The sequence below is a fragment of the Pundamilia nyererei genome, unplaced genomic scaffold (assembly GCF_000239375.1).
Source record: "Pundamilia nyererei isolate P.nyererei 1_Seehausen unplaced genomic scaffold, PunNye1.0 scaffold00060, whole genome shotgun sequence".
In the NCBI taxonomy this organism is placed as follows: Eukaryota; Metazoa; Chordata; class Actinopteri; order Cichliformes; family Cichlidae; genus Pundamilia; species Pundamilia nyererei.
Window position 1 is genome coordinate 2,424,639 of NW_005187461.1, and position 18,367 is coordinate 2,443,005.

General features: G+C 43.2%; 1 protein-coding gene across 1 annotated transcript; it reads left to right on the plus strand.

The window, feature by feature from the left end:
- Nucleotides 1-4,598: 4,598 nt before the first annotated feature.
- LOC102199378 (zinc finger protein 516) lies at nt 4,599-18,063 on the plus strand (the record flags this gene model as incomplete). The annotated part of the gene is made up of 3 exons (XM_005734894.1): nt 4,599-6,390; nt 11,348-12,289; nt 17,619-18,063. Coding segments are annotated over 3 exons (2,970 nt in total), but the record flags the coding sequence as incomplete, so codon positions are not given.
- Between the last annotated feature and the right edge of the window lie 304 nt (nt 18,064-18,367).

Below are 18,367 nucleotides of genomic sequence, written 5' to 3' on the forward strand. Positions count from 1 at the left end.
TTTATATTTCCTCACTCCGAAGTGTGTGAGAGCTAATGAAAACAACGAAGGAATTTCACGAATCCAGAATTTATTTACAACACACACACACACACCTACACACACACACACACACACACACACACACACACACACACGCACACACACACACACACACACACATATGGTTATGATACTGCTCGTATTCACCAGAGTACCTATGCACACTTTCACTCTTCACGTCTTATCCTTGCACGCGGATTGGAACCATTTGTCATCTGAAAAGACTTAGACGCCACCAACTCATACAGGTACTCACACAGCTGGTTGCCTCTAAGCAAACCTGCTGTTTTCAGTCTGAGTTCCAGGTGCTATACCCTGTGGCTTTTAGTATGTTGCCAGAGGAACTTATTTTTCCCTTTGCAGCGCATTCAAGGACGCTAATCTGCATTGCTGACTGAGACAAACAAAATTAATCGAAAGCCACCTGAAATAGCCGATTCTCACATAACTGTTCATCACTGCTGTATCACTTGCATGCCAGGTTTATTTTTAAGGGGCACAAGACAGTTTTTTGGGGGGGTTTTGATAGTGGTAGAAGGAGTGGCATAGATTTACGTACAACACCCGCAACAAATGTGTATGTATTCTTTTATGAGTTCTTTAGCTATTACTCACAAGGAGCTAGTTTGTCAGTGCTGTGTGTGCTCTTTCTGTGCTCTGTACTCCTGCAGTAATGAATGGTGCTGGTTAGACTATTCTGTCTCCGTCAGGCTTTTGGGGGGCCTACAGAGAAGCTCCTATAGGGTTTCATTAATCTGGCTGTCAGAAAGTATATGTGTGCTATCTTTTGTATGGGTCATGGTGGGCAGCTGTGTTACCACTGCCCTCTTCCTTGAGCATGCTGTTCATCCCCTGACATTGCAGTCCACAGGAGTGTTGGCTGGCTGATTTGGTGGGTGGGCACGTGGATGAAGTGAGATACAGGGGACATAAAGCATAGCATGGGGCTTTCACTGTCTTTACATAAGCTCATGTGTGATAAACAGTTGCCTTCTGCAGCCTGGGAAGTCAGGAATTCCAGGAATTTTGAAGTAGGCTGAACCATTTTACAAAGAATCTGGGACATCAACAGACATATTAAATGTCAGACTGCATGCTTATTTGCTCATATGAGGCATGAGTATCTGCATCCAACTCTATAATTACATATGTGTTTCATTTTTAACTGCATGTGTTCACTATTGAGTTGAGTTTTTATTACTGTATCATGCGTGCAACTGTTTCCAGCCTGCCTGGGTAAACAGAACACATCTAAGCCACTACATGTAGATTTTTACACATTATTACAAGGGACGGTAAATAGTTACATACTGAAATTAAACAAGGATTTCCAGTTTTTGGTCATCTGAAAACAACGTACACGAAAAGGCTGTTATCAGTCATGTTAACATCAGATGATCTTTAGCTTTCTTTGCTTATTAGAGGGCTCACTGTAGCTGTTGGGAGAAGGCTTTTGCAGCCATTTGTGGTGCATTTATTGTATTTTTCAGTCAACAACCAACATAAATTATTAATGGATTTTTATTAATTTTAACCGCTGCTAAAAAGAAAAATGTAATACGCACTTCTGATCTATAAATTTCATTTACGTGTTTCATTCCACTTTCATCACTCTAGGCCTCGACGCATCTATCCATCCATCCTACATGGCAATGCACTACAAGGTAAAAATATCGTGTTTCCACTCTCTTGTAGGTCAAATCTTTTATAGAATCCCCTTCGCCTGACAGCAGTGAAAGTAAATATAACAGTGTTTGATATTGTCACATCTAAAATCATCCCGAATGCACAGCCTCCTTGGCTGGTTGTAATGTATGTGTCACATTTTTGTTTCCCTTTTATTGCCTGTGCTAAATCACACCTGCTCCTTGTTCGTATATGTGCGTCCACACCTAAGAGGCGCTACTGTGACACAATGCTTCAAAACAATCAAGCGCTCTCTCAATCTGCACTAAAAGAGCCTAATCCACTCTGACAGTGAAAACACCTGATGGCCCCGCTCCCATCTCCACAGATTCCCACCAAAGCCAGTCCGCACACACAAGCAATGACGGCTTTCTGCCTCGTTGCCATGCGCAGTTAATCAGAGAAATATCACTTTAGTAAATATGAAGTAGATCTAGTGTATGCTAATATCATTCGCTCACTTTCTTCCTGTCAGATGTGATTAGGTCAGGCCTGTAGCCTTACATTGATCTGAGCTCAGTGCAGACACACTGCTCACACTGCTCACACCAGCCATGGCTGCAGGCAGCTCTTTATCTGGGTGGTTTTATGTGCAACATTTTCATGCCTGATCAAACTTGCTGTGGAGTAGGGGTAGAGCTATCTCCTTGACTAGTAGCTGACTAGCTATTCCACAATTAGGATATTATTTTATTTACTTAAACATATATATATATATTAGGGGGCACCAGATAATGGTTTGAGTTGAGTGGAGTAATGTATAACATTGTTATTGCTGTTTTACACTGCAGAAGAATACAAAAGCATTATAACAAAGCTTTAAAAGATACAAGAACACACAGGAGGCGAGCTGCCTGTTTGTGACAACAGCAAAAGTTATGTTAATTTTAAATTTGTTGCAAGACATGAGAATTCAAGGTCAGTCTAGCATAATAATGAACAGCCATGCTAAGCGGCTGCTTACACGTTTTAGATGATAAGCTAAGTTTGAGATGGATGAATGATGGGCAAAATATTTGCCAGCAGAGTTTGCCTGTCACTCTCTTGGGTGTCATCCTTTACCTTCACAAAATGAGCCCACACGTTGGATTTCCTGCCTGCCTGACATGTGCACTGTAACAAATGCAGACACCAGCTCTTGTAAATGACACTGTCTATCTGTGACTAGCTGTCTGACGCAATGTCACCACTTCCTGTGGTTGTTGGAGTTTTCTGTGACTGACCAAACAAAACTTTGCTGACTAAGACTATTTTTTAATCAGCTAACATTTGGTTGACGTTGTTATGGGTTATACTCATAATCAGATTTGATTTGGAAGGCCGTTATTTACATGAAAGTTAGCGTTTTCATTTTGGCGCCCAGGTAAGCGTGATTTACTGTGCCGGAGTATGACAGCAAGATTGTGTCGTGCCAGATTGTTCTTATTGCTCTCTTGTTTAGCTCAATCTCTCTTTAAAAGGCTAAATGCAACCCAGAGCTAGTACACATGTGCAGTGTTTAGCAAAGAAGGCATGCACTTGTGCACTAAACCATCGTCAAAGGGATTTCAGAAGATGTTGCAGAGACAGAGCTATTTAGAGTTAAGTTCAATCAATCATTATTGATTGGTTGCAGACTTTATATTGGCTACACCGTACAATAAGAGCAACTGCACAGTAATGACATTAATTAAGGCAAATGCGAGCTCGGTCTAACTGACGGCCATTCTTGAAAATGCGTGGGAAGTGGGGCTAACCTCCCATTTGCTTTCTTTTGTGGAAAGGCTGCTCAGGAATATCGGGTCAGGAGCTGTAAAGTGGATCTATGATATAAAGATATAATTTACAGACCTTTTCTTGTCAGATATGATTAAGTCAGCACCATAATGGTCACATTGATTTCTAATCTACATCTTAGAGCGGACACGCCAGTCACACGAACCGTTGCTCCCTGCCTGCCAACTCTTTATCTGTGTGGTTTTGTGTACATCATTTTCGTGACTGACTGAGGTTGCAGTCCAGGATGATGTAAGCCTGTGTTAATTCAGTGTGGACAGTGCAGGCTTTGTTCTGTGCCCTTTGGTGCTGCACTAGAGCTGTGCAGGGCTCGCCTGTGTGACCTCTACCATTGTAGCACGATGTGAATTTGAAGCTTTGTTTTGCTGCTACAGTCGAATAAAAAAGGGAGCTGGGAAGGGCAGGCTTTTTATTCAGATATGCTTCCTTTAACTTTAGTTTAAATTTTTGCATCCATCATTAAGTTGTTTATTTTCCTCAGTACTCCTGTGACATAATTATCCTAGTAACGGTTTTATTCAAATATGCAGCAGACCTGCTGAAAAAGCTTAACTATTTACTTTAATCTTCTCTTTAAAGCATTTCAAAGATTTGTGAAATGCGAAGGAAGGGCAAGTAGAAGCAGATAGGCTTTGATGTTTCTGCTGCCTTAGTATTGTGTGTCACTAACAAAATGAGATCTAGACAAAGATTTTCAACTTACCCTTTAGTAAAGATGAGATATTTGTTGAGGAAGCCTTTGTGGTTATACATAATCAGCATTTTCGCAGTCTCCAACAATAATGTAAAACCACAGGTATACTTAAGACAGGATGAGGAGAGTCAGAACCTACTTTGCACTATTTCCTGACCTATTTGTGGTGCATAACTGGCATTATACAGCAGTTGCAAAAGTACAGATTTACACCTCGTTGACAACACATGGCCATATTTATTTAGCTTTGTTTTTTCCTTACTTGGTTGCTCTTCTTATTGCTTCTAATTTTTTTAATAATACATTTCCTGCAGCAGACTTTGAAATAACTTAATGCACCTTTTGTTTTTCTCTTTAGGTCAGACAAACAGGAAACAGACACGTCATCTAAACAGCATGAATCCACATCCTGTTTCAGCTAAATAAGTGCAAACACTTCATTTTACTAACCTTCAGACTGTCCCAGTTAGACACCCCTGACCACCATACTGTAACATCACCCAGTCCCCGAAAGGACAGCTTCATTACCCCATCTACCCACCCAATTAGGAGCCAGATGGCACTTCTGGCCAACCAAATCATGGATGCACGAATTCTCAGCAGCATGAATGGGAGAGTAGAGCTTTCCCAGTTCCTGAGAGTCACCAATCAAAGCATTGTCTCTCAGGTTAATTCTTCCCAAGATGATAACCGCAAAAACAGGAAGTATCCCTGCCCGTTATGTGGAAAGCGTTTCCGCTTCAACAGCATCCTTTCCCTTCACATGCGCACTCATACAGGTGAGAAGCCTTTCAAGTGCCCGTACTGCGACCACAGGGCTGCACAGAAGGGGAACCTGAAGATACACCTCCGCACACACAAGCAAGGCATTCTGGGCAAAGGCCGTGGGAGGATTAGGGAGGAGAACAGGTTGCTTCACGAGCTCGAGGAAAGGGCGATACTAAGAGACAGGCAGATGAGAGCTAGTCACGTTAGCCAACCGCAAGCAGCTAATATAAACCACCATCAAAAGCCTCTACCGCAGACTTTTCCGACACAGCCTCAGCTGTTAAGCAACTCTAGCACAGCAGACAGCCAGCCATGTGGATCCACCTCTCCCAAGTTGACTACAATTCACGACGAGGCCATCCAGCCCCAAACCACTGGCTTCCGCTGCTCTTTCTGTAAGGGAAAGTTCAGGAAGCAGCAAGAGCTTGAGCGCCACATCAGAATCCTCCACAAGCCCTACAAATGTACTCTGTGTGAGTTTGCTGCCTCACACGAGGAGGAGCTCATCAGCCATGTTGAAATGACACATATCACAGCCGATTCGGGCTCAGGGCAAAAGCCCGCGATTGGGGCTGGTGATCAGGGAAAGCCTGTCGGTGAATTCCCCTGCGAGGTGTGCGGCCAGACCTTCAGCCAGGCCTGGTTCCTAAAGGGCCACATGAGGAAACACAAGGATTCTTTTGAGCACTGCTGCCAAATCTGTGGCCGTCGCTTCAAGGAACCCTGGTTTTTGAAGAACCACATGAAGGTGCACCTTAATAAGCTCGCTGCTAAGACCAATCTCCCCCCCGAGCGCGATTCCTCTGCTGAAATGAGTAACCTGACGCCATCGGAGCATCAGAGCAACCTCTACTCCCAGTACATCTCCCGCATTCACAACAGGTTCCTTACAGCTGAGAGAGTGGACCACCCAGATTACAACCAGATGATAGCTGCAGCTGGTGTTGACATGAAGGTCCGAGAGATGTTAGGGCGGATGATTTCCTCGGGGCCTGGTGCGGTGACAGATGCAGAGAGCTCTTCTTCGATGAGTCTAAATCATCTCCACCCTCCGCTGAGTTCCTCTAGCATGGAATATCTGCAGAAAATAATTGCTGCCAGAGATGCTCTCACCAACAGCAGCAGCTATGCGGGTTGGCAGATCATAACACCAGGGTTACCTATTGAACAGCAAATGTTCAGCCCTAAAGACCAGCAGCAGCAGCAGCAGCAGCAGCAGCAGCAGTGCTCCTCCTATCTGCCAGAGAGATGTCTCCCTGTAGATGATGGGAAACTGTGCTTTGGTGACCCAGACACCAAAACCATAAGCAGACCTGGGAGCCCCGGCAGCGTGAGTCATCATGGGCCAGCAGAGATGATCACCGAGACGGGGAACTCTGGCAGCGCTGTGGACCATCGACCACAATCTTCTTCTCCAGCTACAGGTAATTCAGTGCAGGAAGACAAGTCTTCAGAGTAAAAGATTAGGACTACGTCTCAGCCTCTAGATAACGTTTTAATCATTCATTAGGAATTAGTCCCTGATGTTTCCATCTGTGAACTAATCTCAAAATATTTGACATAAAAGCATCTTATTATTGTTATATTTTTCCCTCTTTTTGTCAGAAATGATCAAGTGCATGTAAAACATGTGTCATCATATTTGCGACTACTTAGAGTAGGGGGATTTGAAGCAAGCACAGGGTCAGCAACACAGCTACAGATATTATCATCCACAAGGACTTTGTCTTCCTTTTAAAGATAATGGCATCATGGTGAATTGTAGGGATAATTAGTACCCTCTATTTTATATCCGTCACATCCCCACCCCTTGCCTACAGGGGCACAAGATGTTAATGCATGCCATCTGGTGTTTTTAATGATTTGATATATACCACCCAGTGATTTTTATGATTTGATCTACCACCTGGTATTTTTATTGATAGTCTTCTGTTCCACCTGGTGATTTAGATGATTCGGCTCTATGGGTAAATGCCTTCTTTATCATGGCATCCTGCTAACATGTTATCATGAGTCTAAATTACTGCTGTAACGGCGTTATTAAGAGACGAGAAGAAAAGATAAATCCAAACTTTGTTCGCTTTCCTCACAGCTTATGCTTACGGTTATTTTCTTCCAGTGTTAGAGAACTACTTATGTGCATCTAAGTCTGCTGCGCTCCTGTGGGATTTGGGCCAGTATCCTCTTAAATGATGGCCGTAGAGCAGAGATAAATGGATCAGGTCTAATCTCATTAGATGTTTTGTTTCCATATTGTACACACATACTGGCATCTGCATATTTACATGTAAATGCTCACAGTTTACAGCCAAATCCCTCTCTGGTTGCTCTTTAAGAAACATATTCAAGCTCTGTTGTTTCTACTTTCCCTCTTCTCCCCTATCTCCGAGACCATACGGTGTCACTTCCAGAAACATTTACGATAGTTGGCTAGCTGAGGATTTGAGCGTGCACAGTTCTGGGATGGCACATTCAGTATCAGACTCTAATTTCAGTCAATATTAAGCATGGAAACTAATTCATTGTAAAGGTCAGGCGTCATTGCTTTAGTCAATGATGGATCCGGCAGACTCTCTCTCCCCCTCTCCTCCTCTCCTCTCTGTTCTTAGTCCTGTGTAATGGTAGACTCACTCTGGGGGCTTAGCACCGCATTGTTTAGCTCTGACAATATATCCCAGAGACCTCTGCAGCTGCTCCCTGTGCTCACAATGACAGATTAATTAACACAATCACACGCTGCTGGCCCTGGCTCAACGCACAGGTCTGCTGCGGGACAGATAGGTAAATCCTACACATATGGAGAACACGCACCACTTGATGAGGGTTTAATAACAGGGATAAGTTTTTTCGGAGGTGGGGGGTTGTAACTGATCAAGTCTGTCTGTCTCGATGCTTGGACACGGAGGCAGAGAGAGTGAGAGAGCGAGTGTTTTCTAATTCAGGAGAGCGGAGATGCTGAGGAAGAATTACCACTGCCAGATGTTCGGCTTGAGGAACATTGATTAGTCCAGAATTACAGGCTACATTATTCATAGTCAGCCTATGGTGGTCATGAAGTTATTGATGTACCCAACATGGATGGCAAATATAGTACAGTCATGGCTGTCAGAGTGGGAGACAGGTTCTTACAGCGCCCGATTTAGATTTTTAACTACAAACACCCAGCGTCGTAAATGAGAAATCTGACTTTGATTTGAATAGGAGGCGTGTTATGAATTCCTTCTTTCAATATCTAATCAGCACAGATTTCAAAATGCGCTTTAACTTTAATTATAAGTTGAGATTAAGAATAACGACTCTTCTTAAAGCTCACAAAGGGTCCATGCTGCAGGCCTCTGACCTACATTGGACCAGCTAGATCCCACATCTGAATGAAGAAAACACAAACTGCTAAAATGCGCTGACAGTTATTAATTAGTCCCATTCAATACTCTTAACCTCAAGGTCGGCGAGCAGGCACCATGTAACGATGTTGTCCCCACATGTGTTCCCTGCTTTTATGCTACTTTTACTGTAACAGTTACAGCCAAGAGAGCCTGAAGTGATAAGCGTCTATAAAACTGTGAATGGTAATATGAGCAGCGGTTTACCCAGAAACACAGATAAAGCAGGCTGCTGTGCAGAATATCACTTTTCCTTTGGCTGTTCCACTTCCATCCGTCTATTCTTTGTGATTGTTGAAAGCAAAAAAGCATCTTTTTACTAAATAGGTCCTTATCTAACTCTGTCATAGCTTTACAAATTCAGCTCTTATTCACAGATCAGAGTCAGTCTGACTGGTTTGTCTAAACTGATTACCTGTTGGCTTTGCCGTTTCCCTCTCACTTCTGTCTTTTAATCCTCTTTTTAATTATTATTGCAGATATGAGGCTCAAATTAAGCTCAAAATGCTTGTTTTCCTAGCATGCAGATAAAAAGATTTACCCAGGGAGTTCTGAACACCTGCCTTGAAATATTGTTCCACCGTCTCCTGAATGCCATTTGGCTTAATTGACTTGGAAACGTCCCAAATGCGTCATTGACTATGTGGTCTAATTAATATTAATAATATATGCTATTATAAACATCAAAGAACATCTGGTGCCCCTGTTTTTCTCACCAGTCTTGTGTGTGACTCTCACTCTCACTGTTTCATCTTAAACCAAACCAGCCACTATGTATCTCTGTTTTGCATTTCAGTTGCTTGATTACATATATACAGAAAGAGGCAAAGCCCCGCTGCATACAGAGTTTGATACCTACAATATAACTGCCAAATGCATGTGTAAGCATATAGTGTGTGAGTACGTGATTGCATTGACGGTGATATATGGACGTAAATTTTAAAGCCCATTTCCATATGAAATGAATCACTCGTCCGAGCCCAGCTGCATGCTTTTTCCATAGACACGGCTCACTTGAGGCATTTATTTATTTATTTACCTTTTTCATCCGCCTTGCACATTCAGTAAGGGCGGATAACTCATACGCATCACTTCATTAGATGCTCTGTGTTAGGTGAGAGAGGCTGGGGTTTGTAATGATGCAGTAATTGGAGTTTTGGTTGATAAATCTAAGCTCTAAAATTACTCCCCTCACATAATGTGCGCCTCTGCACTGTAAGTAAATCTTAAACTGATTAAGTTAGCATGAACCAGGCAATCACAAAGATGGCACCCATCCAAAGGAAGAGAAAAAAAGGCAGAGTCTTCAGTCTTTGTGTTGTTTTTAACCGCTTTCATGAAGGCTGGCAAATGGGTTTAGGAAGGTCCGCACTGAAAGATGAGGTCAGATATATGTGTTTTCTGCATTTGGAGCTGACCGGTAATGTCATCGTAATTTAAGCCACAGAATAATTGAGATATATAGTGTGTCTGAAAGAGTTCCATTAAGCTGTTTGGATCTTTTTTTTCTCTCTCTCTTTTTTTTTGGTCTGTTACTGGAGACAAGGGTGTGGCACTGTTGAAGTCTCTTTCCCGCTCTTGCACACCCCACACACATGTAATCTTACGTAGACTTTAAACCAAACATGCTCTATACGAGCACGCTCACATATAAACACTCAGAGTGCAGTGCAAACAAAAGGAGAAGACTTTAGTTCAAGGACACGAATTTCCCATTTCAGCTGTGACTTTTCAATTTCATTTGCTGGAGCTCTATTTAATTAATACGTGGGTGTTATTTTACGGTTTTGTAAATTGTAATAGTAAAAAACAGCCCTCTCTTTACTACGATTCAGCTCATAATGCAGGTTTTCTATTAAAGTTGGAAACAAAGTAAAGTAACTACTACAGATCATTAGATTTAGATTTACCTCAGAGAATTACCTCAGGGTCAGATCTCGAGGTGTATGAAATTGATATTTCTCTGGCGGGGAATGAATCACTGTTGTAACTCAGATATTAGTCCATTAAAGAAGAACAATAAGGCATCAATATGCATAGAATTAAATTAATGGTGGTGGGTTTATCTCCCTATCCCAGACACATCCCTAAAAGACACAGTATAATGTATGACCTGACCTTCAAATGCCAGGAGAGTGTTGGGCAATAAACTGCCAATATTTGTGGCTTAATGGCATCGGATGACTTTTACTGTAATTGGAATGGCAGCGAAACAGCTGGGCTGTTTAAAGACAGTGCAAGGCAGAGGTCTCAGACAATCACTAACTCAAAATGGTCACAGGGAGTGTGTTTAACCCTGAAGGGTGTTTCTGTGATAGCTATAAGGATTAAACTGAAGGTAAACAGAGGGAAGAAGACATTTAAATTACCTTTAATTAAAAGTTATGGTGTGCGAGATCAAATCTTGCATCCAGATGGATATTATTCACTGGCTAAAAGGAGAAAAATCACCCTTTGTCATTCTCCACAATAATACACTTTGTACTGTTTGAATTATGTTTCCAACGCACCATTTTTCAAGTGTGAAGCAAAAATAAACTCAGCTACAGTACATGGTGTGGTTAATCAGAACTGCTCACATGTTGGACTTCGTTATTTCTGACTGGGAAACCCACTTACTGGTTTTGATGGAATGAGGTTCTTGTCTGCAACATCTGCCTTGTTCTAGTTGCTTTACAATCTCACTGTTTATTATTTCTGGAAGAATCTTGTTTGGTGTTAACGTCTTTGGGTGTATTTATTGCACATGGTGGTGGCGTCCATACTGTAAAATGATGGATCACTGGAGCTGAAAGCTGATTACAAGCTTGATTTACTGCAGGGCAGCACTTAAATCATTCAACTCAGCCTGGTGTGGGATTGCAACATTTTTCATCTTTAGACAACTGTTGTTGGTACATGCTCAGAACCAAATGCTCAGTATGTCTCATATGCACATGCTTTCCTAATTTGATTAAGTTTGTCTTATGTTTTTGCTGTTGTCATCTGTTGCTGTTAGGTGAGAAAGTCTACAGGTGTCCACCTTCAAATGACTACACCTCTGCACAGACAGCCTCCCTCGGCTTCCATCTGGATCAGTACCACTTCACCAACTGGCAGAACAACGGGGATCTTTCTTCTCCTCTGCAGCCTAGCAGCAGCAGCAGCTCCAGCCCTAACCCCAGCTCCAAGCTCCGACCCAGATCCAGGGAGGACTGGAGCCCGGCTGCGGGGCCGTATCTCGGTCTGGAGAGCCACAGCGAAAATTCCTTGCTCATTAACAAGCAGTCCGATCTCGCTGACCGAGATGCGGGTCTAGACGGCTCTTTGTCTGCTCAAAATCGGAAGTCCCAGTATGAGCCTTTGGATTTGTCTGTCAGGCCAGACACCGTCACATCTCATTCAGCTGTGTCTCCTGCTGTGCTGGTACAGATGTCCAGCGTTTTTAGTAATGGACTGTCCTCCTCCATTACCCGCCAGCGACAAAGTTACTCGAACGCACCAGCTGAACTCAGTGTGAAACCCACATTTCAGTCTGACCTCTTGGTGCACGGAGCCAAGGAGGAGATGAACGCACAGAACGCAGGCTCTACAGTTCATGATGGTGAAGGTGAATTTGAGAAATCTGACCAAGGGAGGGAGGACAAAAATGACAATGCTGCCAAGTGGAAAATACTGAAAAATAATGTCCTTGAGTCAAAAGAGCCGGGAGAGGCCAGCGCTGATTTTGAGGGTGCTGGTGAAAAGAAGCAAGACAAGCTAGGACAATGGGTCAGAGCTGTGGCTGAATCTCCCATTTCCTCTCTGGAGAGCTTAACTCCAGGACAGTCGGATCCACTTCAGCACCAGGGCGGCCTGCTCTCCTTCCTCAGATCCCAGGGGAGCCTCAACAGCACACCTGCTAGCGCCCACAAAGTCGGTCTGAACGGTGGGGGGAACATGGAGAAAGACATTGCATCAGGTGAGCACGAGCTTATATATCACATACACTAAATGCAGCTGTCACTGTTATCAAGATGTAGCCAGAGCTGTCTCCACATTCGAAGGCAAATATTGCCACCTAGTGGTCAGACAGCAGCTATGCTTTGAACCACATTATTTCTGTGCATGTGATAAACTGCTGCGAGTGGGAACAGAGCATGATTATTATTTTTTGACTAAGCTCTATATATAACTGGCCAACTAGAGTGCAAGCTCAAACTTTTATACACTGTCTGGCGTGAGGATCCTGCTACAGAACACCAAAAAAAGTTTTGGCGGTATCTCAGCCCTCGTCACCTGACAGCAGAAGTGTGAAGATCGAGTGTGAGTGTGTGACTGAATCACACCAATTATGAACAGCACACTTCCCTTATACTTATAGCACTTGAGTTTTTTCTTGCAGATCTTATATCTGATCTCAAACAAGGGCTAAAGAAGACACAGGTGTGTGGCACTGATTACCCCTACACTTTAAAGGGTGATATAATCTCCTAGTGTGATAGGTTACAAATCGCCAAGCCAATGGAGCCCACTGATGGAGAGGCTTAAGCTCTTGTGCTGGTGTGATATGCTTGCTGAGTGCAGATTTAATAATGCTGTCTCTCAGGAGAGGGAATCCAACAGCTGGGGTCTTTGATATGCATGTATTATGAGTGCAACATGATACACCTTCCCTCTGATCCCCCTCTTATTCAGAAACTCAATATGTTCATGTGAAAGACAGGAAAGTGCCTGTCAACTCCATTAGGGATTAACATCTGTTCCCTTTCTTTATGATTCTAACAGCAAGATGTAGTTTTCTATTTGATTGTACAGATGGTTATTATAATATGCCGAGAAGCACCCCTCCCCTTCACCTCCTGTCATAGCCGTCACACTGTTCATGTTTCTTTCTTGCTTTTATTATGTATAATGCCATTTGGATTAAAAAACATTGATTTAAAAAAAACCTTTCCTCCGAAAAGCAGAAAAAATGACATCAAACAGTTCATCCCTCACATGCAGCAGGCCATACCGTAACTGTGGCCTGCACTTTTCAGCAATCGGATCAATGCAAGGAGCTATTTCAAGCATCGCTTGCCTTTTGTTCACTGCAGATTGATCCTCTGCGTTTTCTCTCTCAGGAAGTTGACTTCAAAGGCACAATAAACACCTGTCAGTCAAACTGGACAGTGAGATGCGGGGCTGACATTGAGAGTCCATCGAGTGTCCTCTAAAACTGAGCTAAGCAGGTGGCCTAGCAGTCTGTCCTGTCTGCAGCGCTGACCAGGTGGCTTTGTCATGGGGCTGTCTTCTGTTGACCCCATCCTCTCCATACTGTATGGCACGTCGAGTGGCATGGTGACATATTGCTGGGCAGTTTGGACATGGAGTGATGTGTTTGTGATGACAGTTCAGGTCGGCTCCAATGTGCCAGCAGTGGTAATTGGCCAGATGGTGACCTCTGGTTGAACCTGTCTGCATGCTCATTAGTCTCACTGAGCCCTCCCTTGTGTTTTAAACACTCTCTTACCTCTGCGCTGCTTGGGCTCAACCACTAGATGGCAACATTTACCACTCTAACAGCTGAGGCTGCGGTAAATAGCTCACTCCCAAGTAGTTTGACATGCATCCATATTTCAGAGGCACAATTAGGACAACTATTTCTGAGAATGCTGTCATGTTGCAAAATGGATGCCTTGGGGCAACTTTAAAAGAGTTAACCAGTTAACCATGTCAACTGTTCCTTCGGTGATGTCAGATCAGGCCTCAGACTCATGAGAACAAGTGAACATGAGAAGATCGATAAAGAAAGGATTAAGAATGAAAGAACATGGAGGACAGAGAGAAAGAAAAGGCCCTGATTTGAAAGGTTGAAAGGGGTGAGTCATTATCTCATTGTCTGACCTCTGCATACCCTCCGCGGAGAGGGTGACAGAGAGCAGGAGAAAAGGAGAGAGAAAAGGAGCGAGAAAGATCACCATAGATGGAGATAGATGGAGCGACAGCGAGGTGAAAGAGGAGCGGTAGTGCGGCTGTCTCTATGAGCAGATGTCGTTTGAGGGCAGCGAGAGGGCAGCGCGGCCTGCCTTTGTGCCGTGCTTCTCCCCATAGAGATAATGAAGGGTGGAGCACTGGGAAGGATGTGCAGTCATCACTCACTGTCTGTGTGCCATCAGAGCTCAGGCCTGTGTCATCCGTCACCATTCAGCTCTTCTGGCCCCCGTCGGCCCCGCCACTGTCATCATGGTCATTATCTCAGCCTGTGACACACAACACACTCTCGCTGCACACACACACACACACACACACACACACACACACACACACACACACACACACACACACACCATTGCATGCATGCAGGTGTGAACATACATGTGTACAACCTCAAGCAAATATGCAAAGGCAAGGCAGGATATGCTTTTCTAGTACTAGTCCCTGCCCAATAGCAACAAAAACAAATATATATATAAAACTATACTTCCCATAATAGACAATATAACCACATATAAACCTACTGTTTTGATATATAGAATGATGATAAGAAGAATTACAACTGAAAGACTCAAATAAGTAAAAATCTACTAAAGAATATATAAAAACTTTGCTTAGTTTACTGTTAAAAATTGATCCAAGGTTGACACATTTTAGTCTGTACACAGAGGTTTTAGCCCTATTAAATAAAATAACTAGTTAAAGGATTAGATGAAAGGATTATATTTAACCTTTTGAGTGGTAGGCTAGCTCTGGATGCAATATCTTGATTTTTGAATTAGTAAAAGGCTCATTCAACATGCAGAAATTTGGGAATACACGCCAGAGTCGGGTGATGAACTTTAAAACAAATTCCCAAGTTTTCCCCTTTTCTTTGAAATATAACATGTGAGGTGCAACACATCCATTTGAAGAAATTCTAAACTTGCCTTCTGGTTCATCTCTAACCGAACATACTTGTGACAGGTTATTTATGTGCGCACAGATCTTTTTTTCTTTTTGTGCTGTGATTTCAAGTTCACTCACTTTCAGTTTATCTTTTGAATAAAGTCATTTTGAATATGTGGTTAAACTGTTGGTTTGTTTATAATCTGACTTATTCATGAAAGATTGTGCGTATTTGTCCTGTTCCTTTGGAAGCAACTGTGAAAATAAATTGCAAGAAACTGAGATTATCCTTTAAGTTCAGTGTCAACGTTCTGCAGATTCAAAGTCAGTAATCACTCTGTTTTTGTACTACTGGCAGAGTTCCACTCTTTCTTTCAACACCACACAATCCCACCCTTCTCATTTCCTGTTGAGTCTCTTCATGCATTGTTATATATGTATAGGGGTACGTGTGTGTGTGTGTGTGTGTGAGTGTATTTCTTTGAGTGAATGGCTGGTCTGAAGCTGTGGCTTGAGTAGCCTGTGAATGGAGGATCATATGGCGGCGAGATGGATGGCTAAGAGCCCACTGCTGTCTCCTCTAATTGTAAAATATTAGTTACATTAGACTCTGGCCTGTGATTAATGGAACTTATTTGGAGGTTGCCCTCTGTTGGACCTCCCCTCTCCTCTGGTGGGAGGACTAAAAGAGCAGCAGACTGAGGAAGACGAGGAGGGACAGAAAGCAAGGCAACAGAGGCAGAGAAGGGGGAGACACGCTGGGCACCGAGCGACTAATGTAGGCCCAAGACCTTTTGGCTTATTATTAACCGACTTTATGAAAGTGTAATAGGCTACAGAATTGTTCACAGCGCCTGAGTGCATTTACAAGGATTTGATAAGATTGAGGAAAATCTGTCAAGTTTATCAAGTTACAAGGGAACGTGTGAAATTTGAGGAAGCGGAAGTCAGAAAAATGACATTAAAGTTTTAACAAGGAGTGTTTATTTTTATGCATCCAACCTCCTCTCCTGTCTTTCCACGTCAGGCTGAAGCCAGGGAAGCTTAAGTGAGGCAGGCAGAGTTTAAGGTGCGCCACAAACTGCACTCTACCTGGGTCTGACAAAGCTTATCTTTACTGTTGTTCATTCCAGCTCTCTGTCTCTCATACACACACAAACACAGACACACACAGACCCTTCTGTGCTATCCTGATGATATTCAGATGTGTCAGGCCTAGTTTGTAAATGTGTGTGTGTGTGTGTCCTTTACGGCCATCAGGTTATTATACAGCAACAGATGGAGCATTACCTTTTATTGCTCACACCTTCTGTGAGTTTCCCCACTTTTCCCTCCAAAAAACACCTTTTTTATGTAGATGTGAAAGCGAGCGTTGAGCTGTGTACAGCTGTCTCAGCTCTGATGAGGAGCATGATAGAGTGGAAGAGGCGAGGGCGGGGTGAAAAGGCTGAGACAGCCCTCACTTTTTGGGAAGTGATGTCAAATGACATCAGCACATAATGGTTTACTGTAACCATGAATCACAGAAAAACACATTGAAGTGTTAGACAGAGGGGAAAAGAGAAAGTCATTATATGAGGTAACATCTCAAAAATAGCACAGCGGTGAACAAGGACACATGGCTGTCTAGGTAGAGAGGTAAATGAGTCACTTTTGCTTTGATCTTAGCAAGCCCGAAGGCTTTGGTATCATACTGATTTTTTATTGAGGTTGGATAAACATCTGGAAGCTACTAGTGTTAAGCTTTGTTGTTTGTATCTTAAGGGTACATTGTGTGCTGGGTCATGTATGTTCACATTGTTTATGGAGAAACTATGCAGCGGGCACGAAGGAGGTGGACAGACAGGACGTTTTGGCATGCCTTGCCTCCCAGCTGCAGACATCTGTCATTCCTCAGCTCAACACTTGTGTGCGTGTTTATTTATTTGTGTGTGTGTGTGTGTGTGCATGCATGTGTGAGTTGTGAGCAGGAAGTGTGTAATAATGAGCATGAACTTGCATGCCTTTTTAGAAAAACCCGTCAGCCCATTAGGTGTCACAGGATGAAGGCTAAGTGCCAAAGTGATCAGAAAATCAACAATCTGCAAGCCTACAGCAGCTTCAGCAACAAATATTAACATTTCTCTCACATCTCACCTGGCCACATCTGTTGTAGAGCACTGGAAAAATGACCTGCCAAGACTAATGTTTGCTATCCAGAACTAAAAACATACCACATGCATTTTTCACAGAAATCAGTATTATTCTGTTTTAGCAGAGGCTTATTCTGCGTCACACAGTGAGGGTTTTTATTTTTTGTTTCTTTGATTTTATTGGCTGACTGTGTTGTGTTCAGCATGCACAAACCCGATGCATTATAATCTCAAAAACTGCCCGGTGGGATTGTGATTATTTACTTGTTGCAAACATTAACCGCCACCCCATTCCCGTGTATTCGTTTCCAGCTCGGAAGCCTTTCCAGTGCCGTTACTGCCCCTACAGCGCCTCCCAGAAGGGCAACCTGAAGACTCACGTCCTTTGTGTGCACCGTAAGCCGTTTGACAACAGTCTCTACCCTGACCGCCGCCTTCGACGTTCGCACACACCCCAGATGCCCTCCAGACTGCCTCTGAGCATCACGGGAGACAACCGTGCGCCAGAGACAGACCAGATCGGCGTGACATCCCTCTGCGGGACTTGATGTTATCGTATTAACAGCACATACAGACAGTTATGGTTATTGTTTTAGCTTCACCTCAAAAGGATTAGGATGATGGAGATTGTTAAAAAGAAGTTAACAGCCAACCTTGATGTACATTCCAGTGTTTACTTGAAGAGCCACAGTATGTATTTATCTGTAGCAAAAGAAGCTGCCTATAATAATAAAGTCCATTGTGATGTGAATGTGTAGCTGGGGTACTTAGTGTCGTTCATTTTGTCTAAAGTGTCCAAACGATTTACTTGTGTTTACATGCATCTATCAGTCCAGCACTTGTCTGATAGGGAGAGTGTACCGTGCCTGCCCAAAGCACTTGTTCTTTCATCCAGTAAATACCCTGTGTTACATTTTTGTAAATATCGCTCGATTTCCCTTCCAGTCCAGAAGTCTTGTCTATCTGTCAGGATATGGTGCCAGATGTTCAGGCTTTAATCGCGGCAGATGTAATGAAGTAGAATGTTGCACATCGGAGCTTCCATTTGTTCTGGATTCCAC